A 24,294-nucleotide genomic window follows, 5' to 3' on the forward strand; every position below is an offset into this window, starting at 1 on the left:
CACTTAGCATTTAGAAATGTATGCTCAATCTCCATGTGATTGTTATATATTTTCTGTAGTTTCTCTTAATATTATTGCCCGTTGTATCCTGTAATAGTTCGATACCATTCCAGAAATGATTTTGTTTCTTGTATTTGTTAAGACTGACTTTGTACTCTAAAATATTTCTATTATGGAAAAAGTCATGTAGTTGTTAGATGGAATATTAATATGTGACTTATCTCTATTGAATTTACAGTGTAAATTAATGCTGCAGTTTCTTTGTTGGATTTTGTCTGAATGACCCACGTATTGAGGACAGAGAGCTATTAAAGTCACCTACTACAATGTATATGGGCCTCTCTGTCCCATGATGCTTTACTAGAGTTTATGTTTTTGAGTATGGCTCTATTTAACATTCATTGTGCACATATCCATAATTGTAATATCTTCTTGGTGTATCATTCCCTTTGCCTGTGCGTAGAGATCTTTGTCTCTTCTGATGACTTTTGGGGAGTCTGCTATGATGGAAATGAATGTAGCTGTTCCTGCTGGTCTGGGATTTTCCGTTTGTTTGTAATACCATTTTTCCACTCTTTCCTTTCAATCTGCATGTGCCTCTGCTGGGGAGGTATGCTTCTTTTTGTTGTTATTTGGGTTTGTAGTGTTTGTTTGTTTGTTTGTTTGTTCTTGTATATGAGTGTTCTATGAACGTGCATGCCTGCACGACAGAAGAGGCATCACACAGAAGAGGAAATTAAATCCCATTAAAGAAGGTTTGAACTGAGGACCTCTGGAAGAGAAGCCAGTGCTCTTAAACCACTGAGTCATCTCTCCAGCCTATGAGGTGTGTTTCTTACAGGCAGCCGAGCATCTAGTCTGATGCTTCATATAAAGAGTGAGGTCGGGGCTTCTAACTGGAGAATTAAGACCATTAACACTGAACGATATAATCAAGAGTTATGTATTTATTCCTTTCATTTTGTTAGTTCTCTTATAGTCAACTCTTTCTTGGTTTTTATTTGCATATTTAATGGGCTCACATTGGGATTTGTCCTTTCCTAACAAACTCTGCTATTCTTCTAATAGGGTTACCTTTATACGTAAGTTGGCATTTCCCACAGCTTTCAATAACCTTCCTCCACTATTTACTGTTGCCCTTTAGCCTGAAATATGGCCACATTTGTTTAGGATTACAAATATCCCCTACATCCATACCTTTCCTTAGATTTTGGAAGTTTTCTGATTTGGTTTCACCAAATACATTTTCTACACCTTTGGCACCTTCTACTACACCAAAAACTATGTCTCTTAACCATGTCCCAGAGGTCTTACCTGTTGACTCCATTTTTTTACTAATTATTGTGCAGATGCTCTGATTTGTCAACCTTACCTTTAAGCTCTGACCTCTCTGTGTCACGTGATCTATCTAGTCTGTTTGGTGTGGTTTCCCACTGAGTTTTTCTTATATGATTTACTGTGCCTTTTGTTTTGAGGATTCCTATTGGATTCCTTCTCTCTCTCTCTCTCTCTCTCTCTCTCTCTCTCTCTCTCTCTCTCTCTAAGTTCTCATTCATATCCTATGCTGTCTTCTCTAATTCATTTTGGCTATTTGTTGTATCTTACTGGAGTTCATTAGCTTTAGTTAATGTCATTCTTCTGAGGTGGGCATGGTGATGTACAGCAGTAGTCCAAGCATTCAGGAAGAGGCCACGTCTTACCAGACTGTGAATTTGAAGCCAGTCTGAGCTGCACAGTAAGAACCTATTTAGCGTACACCCCTTGCATAGAAAGCACAGAGGTCTGTGTTCCACCCAAAGCTCTTCAAATAAAACAAACAAATCAAAGCATCACTCTTGAATTCTTTCTACAACCATTCACCCATTTCAATGTCTTTGGGGTCAGTTGCTGAAGAATTCTGCACTTTGGGAGGAGTCACAGCCCCATGTCTTCATGTCTCCTCTATGTTCATGTTGGGAACTATAAACAATAGATTCCTGATGGGCTGGTATCTCTTCCACTTCTAAACAAGACTCATTTTAGATGCCAGCCTTCTCTTTCTGCTGTGTGCTGGCATATCATGCTGTCATGTTGAATATGTCGGATGCACTTGGACTCCACAATATGTCATTCCTGTAGTGTCTTCACTGGGGAGGGGGAGTCACTATGTTGCTACACTGTGCACTGCGTTGATGTTTGGGTTTCTTGCTCTCTCTGTAGATGTCACGAGAGCAGAGGCATTTCTCCTAGATCAGGAATATGTGCTATAGGTATTGGCTGTGCTCTGTCCTTAGTCCTCTAGACTTGTCCATAATATACAGCATGAAGGGCCCTGGTCCCTTGTGAGCCTCTCTGCTCTTGTTTCTCTCTGCTGTTGCTCAGGAGATTGTAGAGGTTCTGTCTTCTATTGTCTATTGTAATGCTAAGTTCAGGGCCCCCAAGACCCTGTGACCCTGCCCCCAAGATAATTTTGTTTGGTAAATAAAGATGCCAACAGCCAATAGCTGGGAAGAAGAGACATACCTGGGGTTTTATGGACTTGAGGGAAGAGGAGGACCATAAGGAAAGAGAGTGCAGGAGGAGGAAGGAGAAGCACCATGGACTATGGTCAAGAATATGGCCCTGAGGACTGCCCAGTTGGAGTTAAGAGCAGCCTAGATGAAACATAGTAATAACTCAGGGTTATTGATAGGAAACAGATTCTAACAGCATGGAAGGTAGGTATCTGCTCGGCTCTTGTTTATTTAAAACCTTATTGTAAATATAAAGGTTGTGAGTGTCTTTCATCTGGGAACTTAAATAACTAAGGCGGGGTAGAAACCTTGGGCCAGGTTTCTACAACAATTACTATAACAAGGGATGGATGTCCAGGAGCCATTCCACCCCACTCCTTCCCGTGCCTACTTGAATATGGTTTACTGCCTTAGGGCTTTTATCTTCTGTTCCTTTTGATTCCAGTATTCACTGAAGTTTAATCAGGGGAAGACTGTGTACTGAGCAAGATATACTGATTCTTAGCTAAACCATGGGAAAGTTGTTTCTATGCAAAATAATCTAGGCTTGGCTTTAGATAATTACCAACAGGCTTCTAATTTATATTTGGGAATTGAATGGGATGCCCCTTGGTGCTCATCCACCATTCAGACCCTACTCGTCCAAAGAGGACACTGTGTTCTCTCCTTGCTTTAAGCAAAATTGCTGCTTCAAATTATAGAGTGCTTATCATTGAAAGTCACTAGCTGAGGACCTCAGAACCATGTCTCTCATAAACTCATCCTCCATTGGCTCCATCCCCTCCTGCCACATTTGACTTATGGCCACTTTTATTACAGGAATTATAAGGCCTGGACTCGGAAGATGCTCCATGATTCACACATCTTCAGTGTCTTCAGTTCTTCTGTTAAGGAATAGGGATTGATGAGGATGTGGGCTAGCCTGGAGATGAACTTCAACCTCCTACATACTCCTGATCAGCCACCTCCAGCCTTTGGTGCATGTGTTCATGTTTGTGCAAGTGTGTGCAGGTGAAGGTGCATGTTGGAGGCCACAGGGCAACACCAGGTGTCTTCCTCAGTTGCTTTCCACCATACTTTTTGAGACAGTCTCAAACCAAACCTTCAACTTACCAATTTCGCTAGACTGGCCAGTCAATTAGTCTCAAGGATCTTCCTGTCTCCAAATCCCCAGCACTGTACCATGCCTGGGTTTTACGTGGGTGCCGGGAACCCAAACTCAGGTCCTCATGTTTATACATCAAGCAACTGAGCTGTCTCCCCAGGATGTCAGCCATCTCAAATCTCAGTCTTCCACATGGAGCTTAAGGAAAGGGCTACACAAATGGAGCTGTCGTGTGAGTCTTTCTTTATCCCTACCTCTCACTCACCTATTTTTTGGTCACCTTGATGCTCTTAATCCCAGTCTAGCCAAATGCCCACTGCTAAGGACACAAAGATTCCTATCATGTCTCATAATGAGATTAAGCAACTAATCATGTATATACCAAAGCATGCAAAAGTAGAATCTCTAGCCGAATAGAGGAACATGATGAGGAGCTGGGTTTTAAAAGGAACAGTTGGGGACCAAGCAAGGAAAGGAAGAACAACCCAAGTAAGGGACAAGCATGTGGAAGACAGTAGAGTGAAGAGCAAGTGTCTAAGCATGGAAAGGGGGAGGGAAAGGGAGAGGGTTGAAGGAGCTAGCTCCTGGCCTTTGGTCCACAGAGCATGAAGATGACGGTGGAGCTGATTTGAGACCCGTGAGGTCATTCTCTTGTCTCTGTTTGCCCAGAAGAAACTGGATCTGAAGCTTCGGGCTTTGTCCACACGGACATCCATAGCAGCTTCCTGAGGTCCCACGGACTGCAGTCCAAACAGTCCTGACCCTGCCTCCAAGCTCATTCCAAAGCTGCAGCTTTCAAAGGGTTTTTGATTGTCAACCTCAAGAAGACGTGTGTGTGCTCTGGAAATACGGCCACACACAAAAATAAATATTGATAATTTCCATGGAAACACACTTCCATTACTAAAATTAATTTTGATGTGTTGTTTTCTGTTCTACTAGGAAGGATGGGAAGGAGGGAATAAGGAAAGAAGGGGGAAAACACCAAAAAGGTCAAAAGTAAAATACCAAAATATTCTAACCGTGAGACATTATCTGCTTAAGCCCAACACAGTGATGTCACTGCTTCTGCCCTACTTCAAGCCTGACTCCCAAGACACTGGCACCTCATTCAACAGCCAGCCTCAGGAGAGAAACGATGTTATAACGACTGCCCCTAGTGAGAAAATGAGCTGCCTTCCTCTTATCTGTCCAAATAGACCCTGCACAGATAACCCAGTTACAAGGCTGCCATGTAACTCAAACCACAAGAAAGGATCTCTTCCCTCTATGGATTCCTTCCCTGTAAGGATCCATTCCTATAAGGATCTCCCCCCTGCAAGGACCCCTTCCCCATAAAGATCCTTCACTATAAGAATCCCTTGCTATAAGGACTGATTCTTTGAGAATTTCTTCACTGTGTGTCAGTCCACAGTGTCTGTTCTTTATTAAAACTTTTATGTTAACTCTCAGCATAAAATCCTTTTCCTCGTGACTGTGACTGTTCATTCCCAGCATGGCATAAGGGAACGAGAGAAAAAGAAACTGAGTAGGACCCCAAAGTTGATCTCACCACCCAGTGAGTCAGAACTCAGTCTGAGAAACCCTGACTGGGGACTTGACGCCTAGTTTAGATGCGCCAGAATGCAGTGACTAAAAATACAGACTTTGGGAACAAGCTGAAAATTCAAGCCCTCTTCTCCCACTTACTATGTGTGGGAATTTGGGCAACCTATTTGTGCTTTCTATGCCTCAATTCCTTGTCTGCCTAATGGGATGACAGCAGCAGCTTTCTCCTACAGTTGGTACAAAGATTAAATGAAGCCCCATTTGTGGGAAGTCTAGAAAAGAGACATCTAATAGATGCTGCCTAAAAGTATGAGCTGCCAACAACATCATCACCACCACCTTCATCACCATCTCCATCATCACCAACATCACCACCACCGCCATCACCGCCACCTTTGTTCTTCCAGTTATTCTCTAGCAGCACTGCAGAGAGAATATTAAGGCAACAATAAAGAGTTTATTTTCAGAGTTAAACAAATCCATACCATGTTTAAGGCAAGTCATGGAGATGTCCTGGGATTTGGCTCATACAGACTCCACCCCACTCCTGCTTGCAGAAGAGAGTCAGAAGGACTGTCCTCTGCAGCCCTGACCCAGTGTCCTAGAGAACAGGGCCCTCTGCCTTCTTCTAACAAACAAGCTTTCTTCACTGTGATCTGTCTAGACCCCCCCCCCAGCCCTTGGTGAGGGTTTCTGCTATGCCTGAATGCTGCTATTACCCCCAAAAGTAACATATTGTATTTAATTCCCAATACATAATATCAAGTGGTGGAGCGTTTAGAAGAGGATTGGGTCTAAGGTCTCTCCCCTCACAGATGGGATGAGTGCCTTTATAAATGAGGCCTTGTGGAGCCCTGTCACACTTTTACCACAAGAGGACACTGCAAGAAGGCACCATGTGTTTTCCTAATAGAAAGCAGCTTCTCACCAGACACCTTCCCACCTCAGGAATTGTAAACTGTAAATCCCTGTTGCTTATAATGTTACCCCACCTGAGGTGTTTTGTTATAGCAGCTACACAAGCTAAGAATGTCCTTCTCACAATGAACCCTTAGGACTATACTAGGATGTGAGCCTACAGATAGGAAAGACACCATCTTTTTTCTCATCAGCTCAGTGGCCTCCTGCCACTAAGGGACAGCCTACAAAAGGGCTTTAAAAGGAGAAATAAAGGCAAACCTCTAATCATTCCAATGTCTAGCAAGAACTAACCCACATCCCCCAGCACACCAGAAACACAAATGGAAAAATTAAAAGACACCTGCCATCAGCTAGGCGGGAAGCCAAGTTTCTGGAACACTCTACCCATTTGCAAAGAGCCAATATAGGAAATAAAAACACGGAAGACTCGAAGTAAATGTTTCATTGGTCATGATGATCAAAAGATGACAATGAACAGACGCACACAGACCTTATCCCACCCGCTGCAGGGCAGGTCTCACTCCATCCAGACGGGCTCATCCTGCTGGCCCTGCACACCACCCCACCAGGACTCGGCCCTTCACTCTGAACTTCTGTCACATCTTCTCTCCACTCGGAACCTGGAGGCCGGATGTCCAGGCAGAGCCGTGAAAAGCGGGGGCCTTGGCCCAAGTCTGCAGTCAGTGGACAGTGTCACAAAGTCCTCGGGCTCATCTTCACCTCCTTTTCCACACACTCTCTGTCCCCTCTCCCACCCCATCATTGTTCCCCAGAAACAAATAGGATGGCTTCACTGGTCAATCTTTTACATGTACAAACACCAAAAGCAGAGGAAACGCCCCTTTGGCCACCCCCCTCCCCCCGAACCCCAGTGCTGGGAGAGCAGCCAGCGGCCGAGGCTGCTGGAACCAGGTTGCTGCGGGAGCTGTCCGGCTGTCCTGGAAACTTCCTTGGCCTCTGGGCTTTACCTGGAGGCCTCTTCCTTCAGCTCCTTGTTTTTCCGCACCTCCTCTGCGTGCTTGTCCTGGAGAGGAAGGGAGGGACAAAGGCGGGTCACACAAGGCTGCCAGGGGAAGACAAAGGGCAAGAGAATGGAACGCAAAAGATGGTCACCACGGGCAGAGCAGAGCCGTCGGCGAAGGTATCCTAAGGGGTGGAAGGAGGCAAGTAAGACGCGGGACACAGGTGTATAAGCCTGCAAGTGCAGAGAGTGCATGGACTGGTAAGTCCCACATCCTGCAGGGGACCCACCTCACAGCGACCCCAAGACACCCTAGGCTCTCTGCACCTCCACTGGTCATTCTGGCGCTTGGAATGGTCACTTGACTAAATACAAGGGGCCCCTTGGGACAGCCAGTTTAGAAGGAATGGGAAAAGAGTCAGCCCATTGCCAGCGTCCCTGACACACCACAGATGTGTTATTTCTCTCCATCTCTTTAGTGTTATCTTAAATCTCTGACTGAAGGAGGACCCTTGCGTTACGTACTGACAGAGAACTGTTGGGAAATAGTGCTTGACTCCAGACAATGGACTCCCTCACATGTGTTGAAAGACAATTTTCATTTGCTTCGTAACATAATTCAGCCAAAAGACTAGACTGCTTTCCCGCCCCGGCCAGCTGTGTGACCTTAACTGACTGTCTTACCTAACCAGGCCTCAACTCCTTAGATCTTTCAGAGGGAGTAGCTGGCTTAGCTCTGAAACTCTGTGACAAGTGTTCACTCATGGGACTGTCACACCTGCCTCCACGTCATTCCAGCTCACTAAATAAATATCTGTGTCCTTGTAGGCTGGGAACATATATGTGCTTTTCTTTTTTGTGTTCCCCAGTCCCTACTGGGAGAAACAAAAGTACCAATGACACCCCTCCCAGATGCCAGTGTTGCCTCAACTGGATGACAGATTAACCTGGAATAGACCCACTGAGGCCACCCAGGTTCTTAAGATACATCTTCACCAACAAGTTAATCTTTCCAGAGGCCCTTAGAAATTTCCACAGGCTGAAAGCAAGGAGCAGTATGTCTGGTTCTCAAACACTGGTATGTATCACATGACCTGGAGTCCAAGCAGTAACTCTGGACTGGGGCTTTTCACCTAGGAATTCTGGTCGTGACCCACAGCACAAGAGCTGGCATAGACAGCACTGTTGATGTTGAAGGTGTCCATGGTCTAAGGACACAGTAGTGGAGCAGGGGAGGGGGAGGGGCAGAACATAGACCTATCTCCCTACCTTGCCTCCTGTCCCTCCAGTGAGTAATTGTGTCAGGCGATCAGGTCTCAGAGAAAAACTGTCCTCTCAAATGTCTGATCTAGCATCTTGAGTCTACTTGATGTGCATAGCTGTCATTCCAAACACAACCTTGCCAACTACCTCTGCCTCCACCTGTGGTTTCAAGTGAGTTGGCTTTGAGAGCCCTGGGTTTTTGGCCTCTGCTTGTGTGGTCTCTAGAAACCTCTTGCTGATGAAAAGCTAGTGAGATAATACTGGGATGTTTTCTCTGAACCAGGCAAGAAAGCAGCCACTTGAACAAGAGGCCAAGGCCAACTCTATTGTTCGTATACCCTGTGAATCTCTAGGAATCATTTGACCTCTAGAATGGTTTCCTTATCTGGACTAAGAATGTTTGCCTTGTAAACTTGTGATGACCGAGTTATGATAAAATAGAATCATTATATAAACAAACATTCAAGTGCTTCAACACAACCTAACTTTGTGATGTGTTTTAAGCTGAGTCTGCAATCCCATAACTCTCCCATTCAATCTGTGGTTTCCTCAAGAATTTGCCTTGAGTTGGGGCTATGGCACTGTTGGCAGAGTGCCTACCTTGCATGCACAGAGCCCTGGGTTCAAGCCCCAAACCTGCATTGAATAGGCTTGGCAGCTCATGCCTGTAATCCCTGCACTTGGAGGTGAAGACAAAATGATAAGAATTCCAAGGCTAGCCTCAGCAATTTAGCCAATTTGAGGCCAGCCTGGAATGCATGAGACCTGGTATTAAAAAGTAAAGGCAATCTTAAGTTTTCTTACAGTATCTCTCATTAACTGGAGGAGCCCAAAGTCACACTCAGATTGTGTCCCTCCCCCAAGGCACTCAGTGGAGAAAGAAGCCTTGCTGTCCCTCCTGTAATTGAACATGAGCACAGAGCTGCCACCTACTGGCCAGCCTGTGCAGCTCACATCCCTGGATGAAGCCAGATCTTTCTGTGGTAATTGTCAAGGGCCTGAGGTTTTAGGTGGGTAGGCAGGAAGGAATAAGGACCACGCTGCTCACCATGGGACGAGGCCACCGATCGGTCCCGGGAGTCACCGCGCAGCAGGCGGCTCCTGGAAATAAAACACAGAGCTAAAGCTTCCCAGGAGCTGCAGGAGAAACTTAGGCAGCCTGGGACTCAGGAAATGAGGTCAGCACGTCTTCCAAAGAATAACATGGAGGACCAACCCCAGTCTCGCGCACCGCTCATATGCAGGTGACATTTGAGTTATTGACAAAGGCAGACTATTGAGGAAAACCTACTACCCTCTGGCCCTTACGAGGAGCTCTGGGGAGAATCCTGTATCCTGCTGTATTGGCAACCGAGCTTGCTGTATCCCTGGCTCAAAGCCAAGCTAACTGCATCTTTCACTAACCCAAATCTGCCCATTCAGTGATGACGCCAGAAGTGTGTAGACATGTGCCTCTCCTTAGATACTTGCACTGGGCGGGCTTTCTTTAGAAAAGAAGGGTGTGAGCAAGCTCCTGAGACAGTGCAGAATTTCCGGTTCAAAACCCTGGAAGATCCCCGGAGGCCACCCAGGGTTTGGTGTGAGCTTCTTGACTATGACTTCCCAAATCTTCCCCTTAGAACAATGAGGACCCTGCCTGGTAGAAACATTTCAATTCCTGCATAGGCTGCTTCCTCCAGAGTGATGTGTAGGTTGCTCGTTCTTGCCATGGAAGGAGCCTCCTGCCAATCCAGGACCTCTTACCTTCTCTTGCAGCCGCTCCAACATGGCAGCCAGATGGGCCTCCCGGTTCTCCTTATTGGACTCCATCTTCTGGGCCAGCTTCTCTTTCGCCATCTTGATGAAGTTGTTGTTTTCCTCGATAGCTTTCTGGATTACCTCACGCTCATGCTCTCGTTTCTCTGCAAGGTGTTTTAGGAGCTCAGCTTCCTGGTACTAGGGCAGCGCAAGAAAGAGAAAGACCCTTTAGAGTGGATTTCTACCGCCACAGCTGAACAGTGCCCAGATGAGATGAACCTGGTCCTCTGTCCCAGAAGCAGAGAACAACGACATGGACTGCAAACCTTTCCGCCATATTTGGCTTTATTAGCCCTTTCCTAAGTAGCTTCTGAGTCTCTTTTCTCCTTTTCCTCTCGTTCATTCACAAGTACCAAGTGATCTTATATAAACCTCAGGGCCCTCACAACTCCAGACACCAGGGAAGGGAGAAAATTGCCCTAGTAGAAATAAACACGCATATCAATAAATAGTGGACCCCAGACCTGGGTGTGATAAATGCTTTGGATATTTAAAGGGAGGGACCACACAATTAAATGGAGAAAGCTGGGTTGTTTTGTTTTGTTTTTCTTGAAAGGTAAAGAAACACTCACATTAAAATGGCATCTGAGCTGAGGGACGAGAATCAATGGGGAACAAGGAAGCTGCATACAAAGGCAGCTTTGTGAGGACTGTGACATCTTAGCCATTAGTCAAACTGTAAGCTCACCCAGTGCATAGTCATAGCCTTGTCCCCTTCAGGTGGTATCTTAGTCTACATTTATGCCAGTGGTTCTCAACATGTGGGCTGCTACCACTTAGGGGGTGCAGGTCAGATAGTTGTATCACAATTCATAACAGTAGCAAAATTACAATTATGAAGACATAAAGAGCAATGGGATAAGTTTATGGTATGGGGGATAATCACAACATGAGGAACAATTATATATATAACTAATATATATATATATATATATATATATATATATATATATATTAAGGGTTACAGCACTAAGAAGGTTGAGAACTACCAGTCTACGCCCAGCACTCAGGAGGTGCTGTCTAAATATCCTTCCCACTCCCACTGGGATGGGAGGAAGAGATATGGGGCTGCACTTCCTGCTCCCGCTGGGATGGGAGGAGGTGACATGGGGCTACACTAACCTTCCTTCGCTCCTCTGCTGCTTCTAGCTTCTTCTGTATCTCTTCTAGCGATGGGTCTCGACGTCTTGGGAGGGAGGCATTAAACTCCGGCACTCCGTCAAAGGAAGGTGGCTTCAGGATGACTTCAAAGGACTGACCCGAGGTACACTTATTCAGCTCGATGACTTCCATATCAGAGATGACACACCAGTTCAGGTCTACCGTATCTGCTATGGAGGGCAGAGTTGGGGCTGCTCACCTTCTGAGGAGCAGCTGGGGCCCCAACGAGCATGTGTACATGCACACAGACACAGGAAAGCTGAGGGTCCCAAGGCACACCAATGACTAGGGGTCTGGTCGATCCTGAACATTGGACCCTAAGGTCAATGGCTTTTACAGAGTAAGCAGGGAGCTGTGATTCGTGATACCACCAGCTGCTGTTGTTCCTCGCTGGTGACAGACACCAGTTCATTTCACCCGTCCCCACCGCCAGCCCCTCCTTGCCCTGTCCCTCTGATGGCTTGTGGACCTCTCCCCTGGCTCCGGCCTACCCTGTTCTCTTCTTTCTCTCCAGTCAGCACTGCCTTTCCGCTGGCTTTGACCTTTCCTCCTACACTGTCTCCCACACCAGCCTAAATGGAAAAAACAGACTCAGGTCATCCAAACACCCATCTCTCTTATTGACAGACCAAACCCATCCCTTCCTGGCAAACAGAAATGAAGAGATGACCTATCTGTCCCCTGACCACTCCTCCTGACAGCATGACAATCCAGTACTCTCTGATAGGGTCTGGGGGCTCGAACTGTCACCATCCAGGTTAGAAGTGCTATTCCCACCCTGGGCCTGTCTGGGAGCATCTCTACCTGTCCCTAGAAGCCCTGGTGAACACACTAAGTTTTCTTTTCTGTTCTGTGTCTCCATGAATGGAATCTCAAAACCTGTGTCTGGCTTATCCTGGCGTCCTCTGTGGTGTCAAGGAATGTGCAAAAGGGACTCTAGGAGCAAGTGCTCCACGAGGGCCCAGTCCAGATCCCTGGAGGCTGCTTGGCACCCAGGCTACATCCCCCTGGGCTCAGACTCCTCAGGCTCTGGGAAATAAGACACACTGCGACCAGGACAGTTTTACAAGATAGGAGTCAATGTGGGGCACCCACAAACACAGGACACAGAAGCCTCCACCCTTTTCTATCCCAGCCTAGCCCCTACTCACCTTCATATTTGTAGGATGATTTATTCAGGGGGTCAGACAGGAAACAGGAGCAGAACAGAGACACTAGTGGGAGTTCCTTCATCTTCTCCTTATAGGCTACAAGAGAGAGCACCACTTCTGTGAGTCGGCCCAGGCTTTCTGGCTCCAGAGTACCCAAGCCTGGGCTACCTCCCAGTTGGAAATTAACATTGTCACTCACCCAAATGACCCCACCTTTTGTTACTACCAAGCGTTGAGTAAAAATCCCAAGTGCAGTGCCCTGACCCTGGCCCTCCATCTCCTCCTCCCACCCAAGGATAAACCAGGGCTTTGAAGTTTGTAGTTTGTAGGAAATCTATATTTAATTCTGCTAAAAGTACTTGACACTGCTGCCTAAAGGGTAAAGAGATTAATAAAAAGACTTCCTTGCTACTCTCTTTAAAGTCCAAGCCCACTGTAGAAGAGGTCAGGCTGGAAGACTCCTCAAATCTTCCCAGCACAGGAATCAAACCAGGGAGAAGCTGTCTGCAGAGTAGAAATGTACCTTTGACACGACTGAGTCTCTGGAAGTCATAGGTCATCATGGAGGCCTCTGCCAGTCCTTCCCATCGCACCGTGTTATATGCATAATATAAAGACCCCCTCACTACACAGCCCAGTGATCACTTTCTCTTACAAACTTGAAAGCATAGTTTTGATACTATTATAAAGGCATTATTTTAAAATTAAATAATACACACAGAGCAAATGAGGAAGAAGAATTCAGCTGTGATCCCACCCACTACCCAGAAATGACTTTGCCTCTTGGCTTCTCTACCCTTTCTTCCTGCGCATCTGTGAGTGTACATACATAGAGAAAGAGGGCCGGAGAGCTGGCAAAATGTCTGCCTTGTAAGCACAAGTTCTGACCCTCAGCATTCACATGTGAAAGACACTGGGGGTAGGGCAAGAATAAGAAGATTCCTGGCACTCACTGGCCAGTCAGCTTAGCCTTATCAACATGCTTCAACCAATGAGAGACCCTTTCTTAAAAAATGGAAGATGGATGGATCCAGAGAAAGGACATCTGGGGTTGTCCTTGGACTTCTATATGCATTTGCACACACATGCATGCCATGCACCTACGTGTGTATCACACATACAGATGCACCTTAATACACATGGACACACACAGAGATAGAAAAATGGCTTGTGTTATAGTGTCCATCACTGACTGGTGCATGTACCTACCTGCGAGGGTCATGTTGACTGGAATCTGGGAGCTGAATTGACCAAAAGTCACAGGGAGTGTTTATCACCAGCTCAGAACTGGATCACAATCCTAAGAAAGAGAAAGTAGTTCACTCTGACAGGCTCTTATCATAAAGATTGTCTTTTTAAGCACTGAGGGAATCTTGGGGACACTGCATCTGCTGTGATCTATAGGCCCTCCCCCTCCTCCACATCTGCACATGAAGGTTCAGTTCACACAACAAGGATCCTGTCACAATTGATTTGAGACACTGGACATAGAAATATGGGTTGCCCCAACTTTATTTCTTAGGGGGTTTATCTGTTCCCCTGTGCAGTGTAATAGCCTGGCTCAAGGTCAGAGCAAAGGAGAGAGGCAAGGCCTCAGTCAAATTTGCCTGGAAATGTTTATAAATTAAATAGCTGTCTAAACTTCTCCACACCTCACCTCCCTCCAGCCAATTCTGACATGAGGTGAGTAGGAAACCCACTTTGAGATACCCTACTCCTTCATCCACCATGAACTACCAACTTGGCTCCTTGGCTCCATTGAAAAATGACCCTGGACTATCAGAGGAGTCACACATCATGGTATATCATCATACTAATTATGTTAGTGCACAGACATACATGGGCATGCAGGACCATCTTGGGACTGGAGACAAGAGTCTCTCTTTACCAAGAGGCTGAGAGGTCTAAGGAGATCCTGAAATGAGCCTTTATAGGTCAGGCAAGGAGGAGATCTGCCAAATGAACCCTGCATGGAAGCAGAGGGCTGAGAAAGCTATGCTCACAGAGATTGTTCTTAAGCTGGTTGGAGCTAGACCTAGATATGACAAGAGAGGAGAGGACCAAAGAGAGGAAGGTCAAGAGAGGCGCATTTGTGAGTATCTAGGGGATGGGAGGGGGCAGGGCTCCATTGACAGCCAGTAGTGAGTGCTTGGCATGGAGACCGCTTGTACTTGGCCACCTTTGATGGTCACTGTGCCAGTGGAGAGTGATGTGAGGAGGCTACTACTACACTCTCAGGAGGATGACATCCCTGTCTTTAGATAGAGAGTGTGCCTACCCTCTGGGACCATGTAGATAGGAGGTCTGGATCTAGCACTGGGCTCAGTCCCACCCTCAAAACTAGACTAGTGCAGAGTTGATGCCAGGTAACATGTCACCCTGTCACTGGTCACATTGCATATGCAAATCTTGTGCCTCCAGTCTTCATTCAGCACAGAGTTGTACTTGTGAAATGGGACAAGTTCTGCCTAGCACCCAGGAAATACCCTTCCTCTGTCCCCTGCATCACAGTTGCTCTTGCCAGCCGTGCAAGTGAGGATGATGCCTCCTTTTGCCGAGGCTAAGAGAGAGGAAGTAAGCACAGACTTGAAGCAAGAGCAGCTGCTCTTAGAGGGTTCTTTCTCTATTTTCAAACCAAAGCCAGGGCCTTCTTCTACCAACACAATAGGCCTTTTTCCCATGGTGTCAGGCTGGTCCTAATGGTACCAGTGAGTCCCTAAACATAGAGATAGGCCTGCTGCCTGAGGACAAAGTCCTAGTTCATAGGAACAGCATTCATTTAGGTCCAAAGTGATTGAAAAATAGAGTGACCAGATGAGAAACTTTGGCCGGGGGGGTGGGGGGGAGCAGAGAGGTGGGGGTGGGAACAGGGAGAAGAGGAAGAAAACACACATCTGAGAAAGAAGAGAGGTAAACAGTTGCAGCTCTAAGGGAAGGGACCTGTCCTCAGCCTGGGCTGGAGTGACAACTCTCTCCTAGTTGATCTTCATGTGAGCCTGAGTTTTCAGATGAGGCAAATGTCATCATCTTTGCATTCAGATGAAGAAACTGAAGCCCAGAGATGTTAAGATACTTGCCCAGAGTCTCAAAGCTCCAAAGTGGTCAGCCTGGGTCCAGACCCAGATCTTCTGAATTATAAGTTCTTCTCCAGTGACAAATGGAAGACTGAGAGGCCTGCTACTTGTTTTTTATGCTCCCAAGGATTCAAAAAAAGCCAGTTTAGCCTAGAAGTGGGAGGAAAATTTTCAACTATGTATATAAGTACTTTCCATATGGGAAAACATCAGCTATGAGTCATGAGAACACAGAGAATGATGGAGAGCCAGAGAAGGAAGACCAGGACAGGGAATGGGGACAGGGGTTGGGGGAGTGACAGGGTGACAAGGAACTTTTCACAGATCTCAGCACTGTGAGGTTCTAGCCACCACAGTTAAAACTCAAAGTCACAGAACATCCACTTCAGTACACACTCACCCCAAGTGTCATAGCTGCCTTTGGGGGGGGTGGTAGAAAAGCTCTTCCATAGATGAAGACGTCAAGGCTCAGGAAGATAAGGTAACATTTCCAAACCCATTCCATACCCTGGGTTGACTAAGTAGTGTGCACACACCCTAACATTGTGACTGTGGTTTTGTGTGAACAAAGGACCACTGAGGATGTGACTGATAACTTCAAGATGAGAGCATCTCTGACTCCCAAAGAGGGGCTTATAATTGGCATGGGTAAGGACAGAGGCAGAGATCAAAACAATGTGGCCATAAGCCAATGATGTAGCCACAAGTCAAAGAATGCCTAGAGATTCCTAAAGCCAGAAGACGCAGGGAAGGATTCTCCCTAGAACCTGAGAATAAGTTGATTTTGAACTTTCATCATCCTTCTACGTGCTGGGGATATGTGTCAGCCCCAATACTCTCAGCACAAGACAAACCCAAAGTTCAAATCCACGATTCTTGCACTGCATCTCAACAGCTAGTAGTTTTTTGTTTGTTTGTTTGTTTTACATTGTTGATTTGCTCCTCAATATAATCTGTGTACTTGGACCCAGAGATAAATGGGACCATTCAAAAACTCTCCCATTGATATATCATTTCTAATATAGTCAAGACTCAGAAGGCACCCTGAGAAAGGTTACAGAAGATACCACAGGCAAAGCTTTCCAGAGAGCACTCAATATAAAACAACTTTAAGCCCCTGTGGGTGGCAGTCACAGTAGGGAGCCTGGCTTTCCCCATTATTAGCCTGTGGCATCAGCTTTTGGTGGCAGCTAATCAAATCTACCACCCTCAGCCCTCTGCCTGTGGTGTGGCTCTTGCTCATTAGCTTTGGTCATGTCATCCTGTCATAACAACACACAGCCTAGAGGTAGGGACTGTTGGGTGTGCCTTCAGCTGCCAGGAAGAGGAGGAGGAAGGGTTACACCACAGGTCAGAGCACAGAACGCTGGAACTCATGGATGAAGAGGCAATGGTAGCAGAGTGGGGGAAGGCAGAGTTAACCTATCAGGAAAAGATTCTCCCAAGACCTCAGGCAGCTGAGCATCAGAAGGCAGCCCCCATGCTAAGCATATCTCAAACCCACCCCAAGCCTCTTCCCATGTTTGCTGTTAAAGTAGAGTCCGATTCCAGACCTTGAGCAGGAGAAAGCTGACCACACACCCAGCTCTAAAGGTCAATGTGACACAGTCTCTCAACAGTCACTGCAGAAATAACAAGAGCTCAGTATGGTGGTTTCTGGGTTCCTCCCTAGAGCATGACACAAACTGGTTGATCAAAAGTAAGAGACTTCTGACCACCCAGTTCCTGTGCTGCAAGGACTGAGCCAGAGTAGCAAGCGGTAAGAGGACTCAAGTATCTGTTGTCAAAATCAAGACAGCTTGTCCCAGGTTGAAGAGGGCCATTATGCAAGTTGGGCTCCTTGTGCCTAGAACCATGCATAGGCTGTGGAACTTGACTGTACTGAAGTGTGAAGTGTGCATATTCAGGAATAGAGGAGACCCACTGGGCTGCGTAAAGACTGCCTTGAACACCAGAATAGGACCAGAAAGATGGCAGACAGACACTTCCACACCAGGGGAGTTTATACCTATTCTGTTTTCAGGCCACTGGCATGTTTTCAATGAGAACAGAGATGGATGGTGATGTTCCAGAAGAGTCGCAGCTATAACTCAGCTTAATCTAGGATAATGAGGCCAGCAAAGTTCAGCAAAGTTTGGTAGATTGCACCGTTACGTAGGTCATAAGGTGCTGAGGTGGGAGTTGGGTTTTTGCATGTTTCATTGGGAGGTCTGTCTCTGTCTGCAGGACCTAACATTACTGCCAAGAAGTGTATCTAGTGGTACCAGCTTAGGGACAAGGCTAGGAAGAGTGATTGGAAGCCATGGCAAGGTTCAAAGTATGGAGGACCTACCTAGACTGAGTCACATCCAGCACTCTTGTCCCATTTGTAAACTGATCCTCACACAATGCCTGTATTTAAGCGGATGGTCGCACTTTTCTGTTGCTGGATTAAACACCAGTATATTTGATAGGCTAAATCTGTGACTGATCGCATGCAACCAGGCAACCAAGAACACAATCAGACCCAGCAAATGAAGCAAATTAGGTGGGTGTGGCTGAGTGAAGAGGCAGAGTCAAGGCTGTTGACTGGAGAGGAACCTTCCAGCAGGAAAAGAGGGTGGCTAGATTGGAAAGACGGAGCCCTTCATATGCTATCAGAGATGAGGTAAACAGGCAATCTCAGGGCTGACAGTTCCCCACGAGGAGCATATGAGACCTCCCTGTGACAGCTGGATAAGGACTGCTGTGTTTAGTGAGAAGTCAGGTAGGCCCATGGTACTGCGGTTCATATGACTACCTATATCTGTTCCACTCAAGGTGTCAATTCTGTGCTCACTGGAGACAAGAAATCCTAGGGTTACACAGTGAGCAGTTGGTACAGGAGAAACAAGAGTGTGAAGTCCTAGGTCCCAGTGTGTGAGCTTTCCCCTTTGTCCTGTGTCCTTTCCAACTTCTTGAATGGGACAACAGCCTGGTGAGGGTCTGTAGAGCTTCCCTCCATAGAGAAATGGGTGTCTAAAAGGAATGTTGTTGTGGGATACTGTGGCAGGATTTCTAGGCTTTCTGGGATCAGCTAATGACCTAGAACCACAGCAGTGTTTCGGGTACTCCTGTGAGACATGGCCGTATGTGTTCAACCCTTGAGTATCGCAAACTGGCCACGCAATGGACAAATCGGGCAAGTACGTTGTCTCTGTGAGAAATGCCCAGCTATTGCTACTGGGCTGTTTAGAAACCCACGTGGGCTATTTCTGAGGGATCAGCAGTTAATGCACGTCCGAGTGGTTTAAATAGAGCTGTCTCTGGCAAGGCTTCCACAAGACAAATATAGGGACTCTGGCGTGGATTCAAGATGGGAACTTCGTGGGCGTGGGCGTAATGAATTCTAGCCTAGCTCCTCTAACCACAAGAGTGCAGAAAGAGGCCATTCGGGCTGACACGACTCTCTGTCCTGATGCTCTGTGCTGCCCCAGTGACTTCAATGTCACACATCTCCACTTCCGGCTGAAATAATGTTTCCAACAGCCTTACCAATTTTCTGCTATCCCGGGCCCTGGTTGGCAGTGTGCATTTTATTTGTATTTAAAACTGAAAAGAGATAATTTATGTTTTTCATTATTGTGGTTTTCATCCTTTCCACACTATTTCTTGGATACTGGGTGCTGTGTGAGTCCTCCCTGAGGTACTGGAATAGCCACAGGTAGTTTGGTGGTGGACGGAAACTGAGTGATAGGGTAGGGACTCTGGGGATTCTGCCGAGGCTCTGCCGCCTTCTGTTGGGTCAGCACAGAGCCTGTATCCTCTAGGAAGGAGGAGTGAGAGCACCACCATGGATGAACAAGTGGGGCTTGCAGAGGGGACCTGGCAGAGAAAAACATGGTATGAGTGGCTGACTTTGGGGGACTGTCACTGCTGAATCACCCATTGAGTGCTTCCAAGGGCTCCAACAGGAACTGATGCCAGGCCCATGGACAAGAACTCCTAGAGAGTACAGAGCAGACATCGGAAGGAAGCTTCAGGTGCATTTCTAGGACACTTGACCTGCCAACCCTGGAGACCTGAGTCTGCAAAGACCTCAGAGCTCTAACAGCTACTCTGAGAGGCAAGACAGGCATGGGGAACCACAGCCGGAAAACCTACAGCCCCAAATAGTGTGCTGGGATGGGACATCTTGGGTTATTTTTATTTCCAGTTCAATATATGCAGAGGAGTCAGTGCCAGAAGTTAAGTTCTGGGCAGGAGCTTCCATTCAGGCGTGCTAGCTGGATGCAAAAATGTGGCCCAGACACAGGGTAAGGCCAGGGGTCAAACACACATCCCAGCATCTGAGGGTGGAGCATCACTCCTGGCCTCACTCCTAATAGCAGCATTGCTATTACAAATGTTTAATAGCACACATGGTGTACCACGCATTTCCAAGAACATACATACACACCCCTTTATGCCCAGCACACTGCACAACATTAACATTACATGTCAGGAAAACCCATCATAGAGAATCAACCATTCCTGAAGTCTGAGACTTTATCCCATCTGCATTTCCCTCAAGGATTTTTCTTCCCTTCCCATAAGTCTGTTACATAGTTGCAATCATTTCACCATCCCTGAATCCTGCAATGTAGCTACCAGACACCCATTTACAAGATGACCACCCATGGGAGGGAAGAGGAACAAAAATACCCTCCCCTGCCAGTTTTTTAAAGCATTTTTTAAAGCATTTAGACTTTTACATTCTAGTCCCAACAGGAAGGAGGAAGCCATAGAGATCTATGCATCCACCCACACACATATGTCCCCCCCACCCCTACACACATGCACTGCCTCCTTGACAAATCCAGAGATCTCTTCCATCCATTACAGCTGTACGTACCCTCCCATGGGGTCCAGCTGCCTGAGGTGGGTTATGGGGGTGCTGAGGAAAAGGACTGATCTGAAGGAGCAGACGGGTGCAAGCGGCTGGCCTGATTCCACAAGGAAGGACCCAGCACAGAAAGGTGCAGAGCACAATGCTGGATTATTATGGGTTATTTGGGTCTTGAAGTCCTGGTTAAGTGAGACACAAAGATGGAATCTTTGTGTTTCAGACGAAAACAAACAAACAAACAAACACCATTAAAAAACCCAGGTTTTCTTCGGTGATGATCTTGATCATTCAATATCCAGGCGAGCACCAGCCACTAACCCAGGACCTGGTGCATGGCTGACAGCATCCTACCACTGAGCCACCTCCCTAAGTCCCCTTCCTTCTTGCTTGTTTTAAATACCAACTAAGCCAGTTCCCTCTTACAAAGCAAGTGTGGTTTATGGGATAATCACTGAGACCTTAGATTCCTGTTTTCTTTTTCTTTTCTTTTCTCTAATCTGGTTTCATGGTGGTGGTGGTGGTGGTGCTGGTGGTGCTGGTGGTGGTGCTGGTGCTGGTGCTTGTGCTGGTCATGGTGGTGTTTGGTTGGTTGGTTGGTTGGTTTGATTTTTAGGGTTTTGGCTTTGGGTTTGGTGTTTTTTGTTTGTTTGTTTGTTTGTTTGTTTGGATTTTTGTTTTGTTGTTGTTTTTTTTTTTGCCAAAATGAAATCTAACTATTCACTACTAATCCAAACAAAAGCAGAAGACACTACCACTCCCACCTCCCAGATCCCTTCTTTCTGAGCTGCAGAAAATACATTCTTGTTCCTTGGATGTCTGGAACCACAGAAAACGGCCAACTCTATACACCATACCCCACTTCCATACACGTATACTTAGAATAAAGTTGAATCTGTACAAAAGACACAATTAAAGACCAACACCAGTAATTATTAAATTTTAAAAATGTGACATCGTATCAGTAAAAGTTACTTTAAAACTTCTGAATTGCCCCCCCCCCTGCTAAAAATTCTCCTTTAATAGTTTTGGATGTAATGGATCTTGGGTAGCTGAGACAAAGGGAGGCAAAAACACGAACAAGGGGGCAACTGCGGTTTGTCTGTCCAACCGTTTGCTGCATATGGGTGCTGAGCAGTGAAACTTCTCTAGCTTTAGTAATCCCTCAGAACATGGTATGCCCCTGAATAAGCATCCCATCTGCTTAAACAAGGCAGACTCTGTCGTAACTCTGGGTCACTTAACTGGTAGGCAGGGGCAGGGGCATATACGGTTTACAAAGGGATGAAGACAGAGCACTTCATACCAAGTAAAATAACCCAGAAAATAATGTGCAAATCCACTGCTATGGGGCACCGAGCAGAGCCACATTCAGAGGTGGACAGTGGAGCAATGGTTGTCAATCAGGGCAATGGAAGTTGCCGCTGAGGAGTGGGTGGGTCTCAACTGCAGTGTGAAAAGCTTCTGGACATTTCGTGGACAACACTATTCACTCAGAATAATGTAGATGGTTATTTTCTTGTTGGTTACATTTTACCACAATTAAATTTTTTTTAATTTTTATCTGAAAAAGAAAAACGTTCAGCCTGGTGAATTTTCCATAAATATGTAGGCTTGGGGCTAGAAGAGAGAAACAGAAGTCATTGAGCCCGATGATTCTCAACTCTTTATTGGTTGGAATCCATAATAAAAGCTAGATTTTTATGTCATGATCCAGCATATGAATGGCACAAGAATATACATGTGTATTTGGATAGCAACACATTTATACACAGATATACACCTAGCTAAAAACATAGAATTCAATAGGCACAAGAAACACCATCCACTATACGAGGTGCGCTCTGTCTCCCCGCCCCCTGGACAATAAAATTGTCCAGTCTAATTTTATTTTTTTAAATATCAGTTACATTCTACAAAATTGATTTCATTATCTATTAGTTAGATTTCAGCCTGCAGTTCAAAGGCCCTGGTCTGGATGAACCTCACAGTAATATAAAGATGTCTAGTATCTCTCTGCTGGTCATCCAGCTTCCCCCATGCCTTCAGGGATTGGGGATCTCATTTCCCACAAGGCAGCAGGCTCTGGGATGGACCCACCTAGCAGGTAAAGCTCCCAAGTCACTTTCCAGTTGTTCCAGCTCAGGTGGAGCTGGGGGAAAGAAGTCGGGAACCGGCTAGAGGGATCTCAGCCGCTTGGGGAGGATCAAGAACACAGCTTTATCCACAGACAGGCAACAAAGTGGGCTAGCAGCAAGGGCGTGACTGGGAAACTGTGGCTGCCTTCTGGTTGTACGTTGACTTGCCCTCTCTGTCTTTGCTTCCTCCACCGATAATATCATTATTCCCACGTCTGGTGCATGATCTCATCTCCCAAGCACCCATCTGAGGGAAAACTCCCACCCCTCAGGGGACCCAACCTTAGGGGAGACAGATTCCCACACATTCCATTTGTACCCTTCCCTCTCAGAACTCCAGCAGGTCACCACCAGGTCATCCCATCTGCTTTTTGGTGTTGGGATATAGGGTATCCCCATCTGGGGTCTTCAGAGGGTGACCTAAGGCTGTCTGACCTATCCTCTAAGGCATTCCCAAGAACTGTCCAGGTTGAGGACCATGAGGCTCCTCCACACCTGGGCAGATATAATTTTCCTGGGAGATATAAAACAAAGACTACGCTGCCACGTGGGAACACAGCTATCGGTGGACATCAAAGCTCTGGGTCCCTGTATGTAGGGGGAAAATGCTAAAACCCCTGGCTGGGGTTGTGGGCTGAGCCTGAAGGGGGCTGTTACTGGTCAAGATCAGGGAGCCTGGGTGTGGCAGTCCTGCAAGCTCTCATCCTCTGCCTTGGAGCCAGTTGCGGAGCCAGTTAGAATTAGGCTAACCTCAGGGTGGGGCGGGGCGAGCAAGAGGGGATGATCTCACTGTATCCTTAGGGCCAAGAGAGAAAAAGCAAGACTGCACAGAACTAAGGGAGAAAGACAAGACAGTGCCGAAAAGCAAAAACAACAACAAAAGAACAGATGAAAATGTCACAAATAGAGTTTCCTCGGCTGGAATAGGGTCTTTAGTAAGAGCAGCCCCAGAGGAAGCTGAGCTCCAGCAAACCTTCCTCTCCCAAAACCAAACATTTCTTTTTAAATGCAGAAATAACTCAGCATGAACCTCCGACATGTCCCACTCCTCTGGGACAAAAATGATGCCCCGAGCCCACCCAAGCCCCTCTTCAAGCGCCATCATTGTGCCTCGCCCTGTTTCCCCCCAGGATTTGACAAAGTTTAATCCACTCAGTGAAACCAAAGGCAACACAATAGACACCAGACCCTCCGTTTTTCTCTCCTCTGTGTTTTGTTTCTTTCTTTTGTTTAAAACCCCCGCCCCCACCCCGCCCCCACCCCGCCCCCGACTGTCCGTATCTCAGTTCTGCTTACCTGCAGTCCGGTTTCCAAAGCGAGCTGTTCTCTTCTCACTCCTTCAATTAGTGGTACCCTGAGCTTCTCTCAACATCAGCACCACTGCTGGGCTCTCGCCATGACATCACCTCCGAGCTCCCTGATTGGCTAACAGTGGGTTGCTTGGCAATTGGACAGTCTTCTCTGGTGGAGCAGGGATTGCCTGAGTGAGTAACTCTTAGAAGGCTGGGGAGTGGAAGATGATGTCAGACAAAGAGCCTGCTCCCCCCGACCCCCGCCCCACACACACCGGCTGCCGGTGGGGCTGAGGAAGCAGAGGGGGGTGAGGATGGCCAGGAGGCAAGAGAGGGTGTGGTGTGAAGAGGTGGAGGTTAAGGCACAGCTGGCAGCTTTCTAGTTAGGAGAAGGATGAACGACTTGAGGAATCTTTTAGCTCTTCAAATCTGGGGGACGGAGAATATGGAACCTAGAGGAGCAATAAGCCCTAAGTGCAGCCCCCTGAAGACTTGGTGGCTGTTCCCAGCTCCATCAGAAAAGCTGACACATGTGAAGGATGCTTTAG

At 46.7% G+C, this 24,294-nt stretch overlaps 1 protein-coding gene across 7 annotated transcripts; it reads right to left on the reverse strand.

The window, feature by feature from the left end:
- Nucleotides 1-6,499: 6,499 nt before the first annotated feature.
- Stmn4 (stathmin 4) lies at nt 6,500-23,919 on the reverse strand. Of its 7 annotated transcripts, XM_032917615.1 has the most exons (8): nt 23,751-23,880; nt 13,609-13,699; nt 12,400-12,495; nt 11,740-11,820; nt 11,210-11,418; nt 10,034-10,225; nt 9,339-9,391; nt 6,500-7,090 (listed from the first exon to the last, which is right to left on the reverse strand). In XM_032917615.1, exons 2-7 carry the CDS (start codon nt 13,619-13,621, stop codon nt 9,371-9,373), a joined length of 612 nt encoding a protein of 203 aa, XP_032773506.1. In that variant the 5' UTR covers nt 13,622-13,699; nt 23,751-23,880; the 3' UTR covers nt 6,500-7,090; nt 9,339-9,370. The 7 variants fall into 7 exon arrangements, with proteins under 7 accessions (XP_032773506.1, XP_032773510.1, XP_032773505.1 ...); XM_032917619.1 differs by lacking the exon at nt 11,740-11,820 and having other exon boundaries at nt 23,751-23,919; XM_032917614.1 differs by lacking the exon at nt 9,339-9,391 and having other exon boundaries at nt 11,210-11,415.
- Between the last annotated feature and the right edge of the window lie 375 nt (nt 23,920-24,294).

Source organism: Rattus rattus, chromosome 12, assembly GCF_011064425.1.
Source record: "Rattus rattus isolate New Zealand chromosome 12, Rrattus_CSIRO_v1, whole genome shotgun sequence".
Lineage (NCBI taxonomy): Eukaryota > Metazoa > Chordata > Mammalia > Rodentia > Muridae > Rattus > Rattus rattus.

What these genes read in the sequence shown, in the direction of transcription:
- Stmn4 (XM_032917612.1), bottom strand. An exon ending in GAGAGAAAGAAGAGAACAGG is followed by an intron (nt 11,419 to 11,739) that starts GTAGGCCGGAGC and finishes TGCCCTCCATAG; the next exon opens with CAGATACGGTAGACCTGAAC. An exon ending in TGGAGCGGCTGCAAGAGAAG is followed by an intron (nt 7,091 to 10,033) that starts GTAAGAGGTCCT and finishes CTTCCTCTCCAG; the next exon opens with GACAAGCACGCAGAGGAGGT.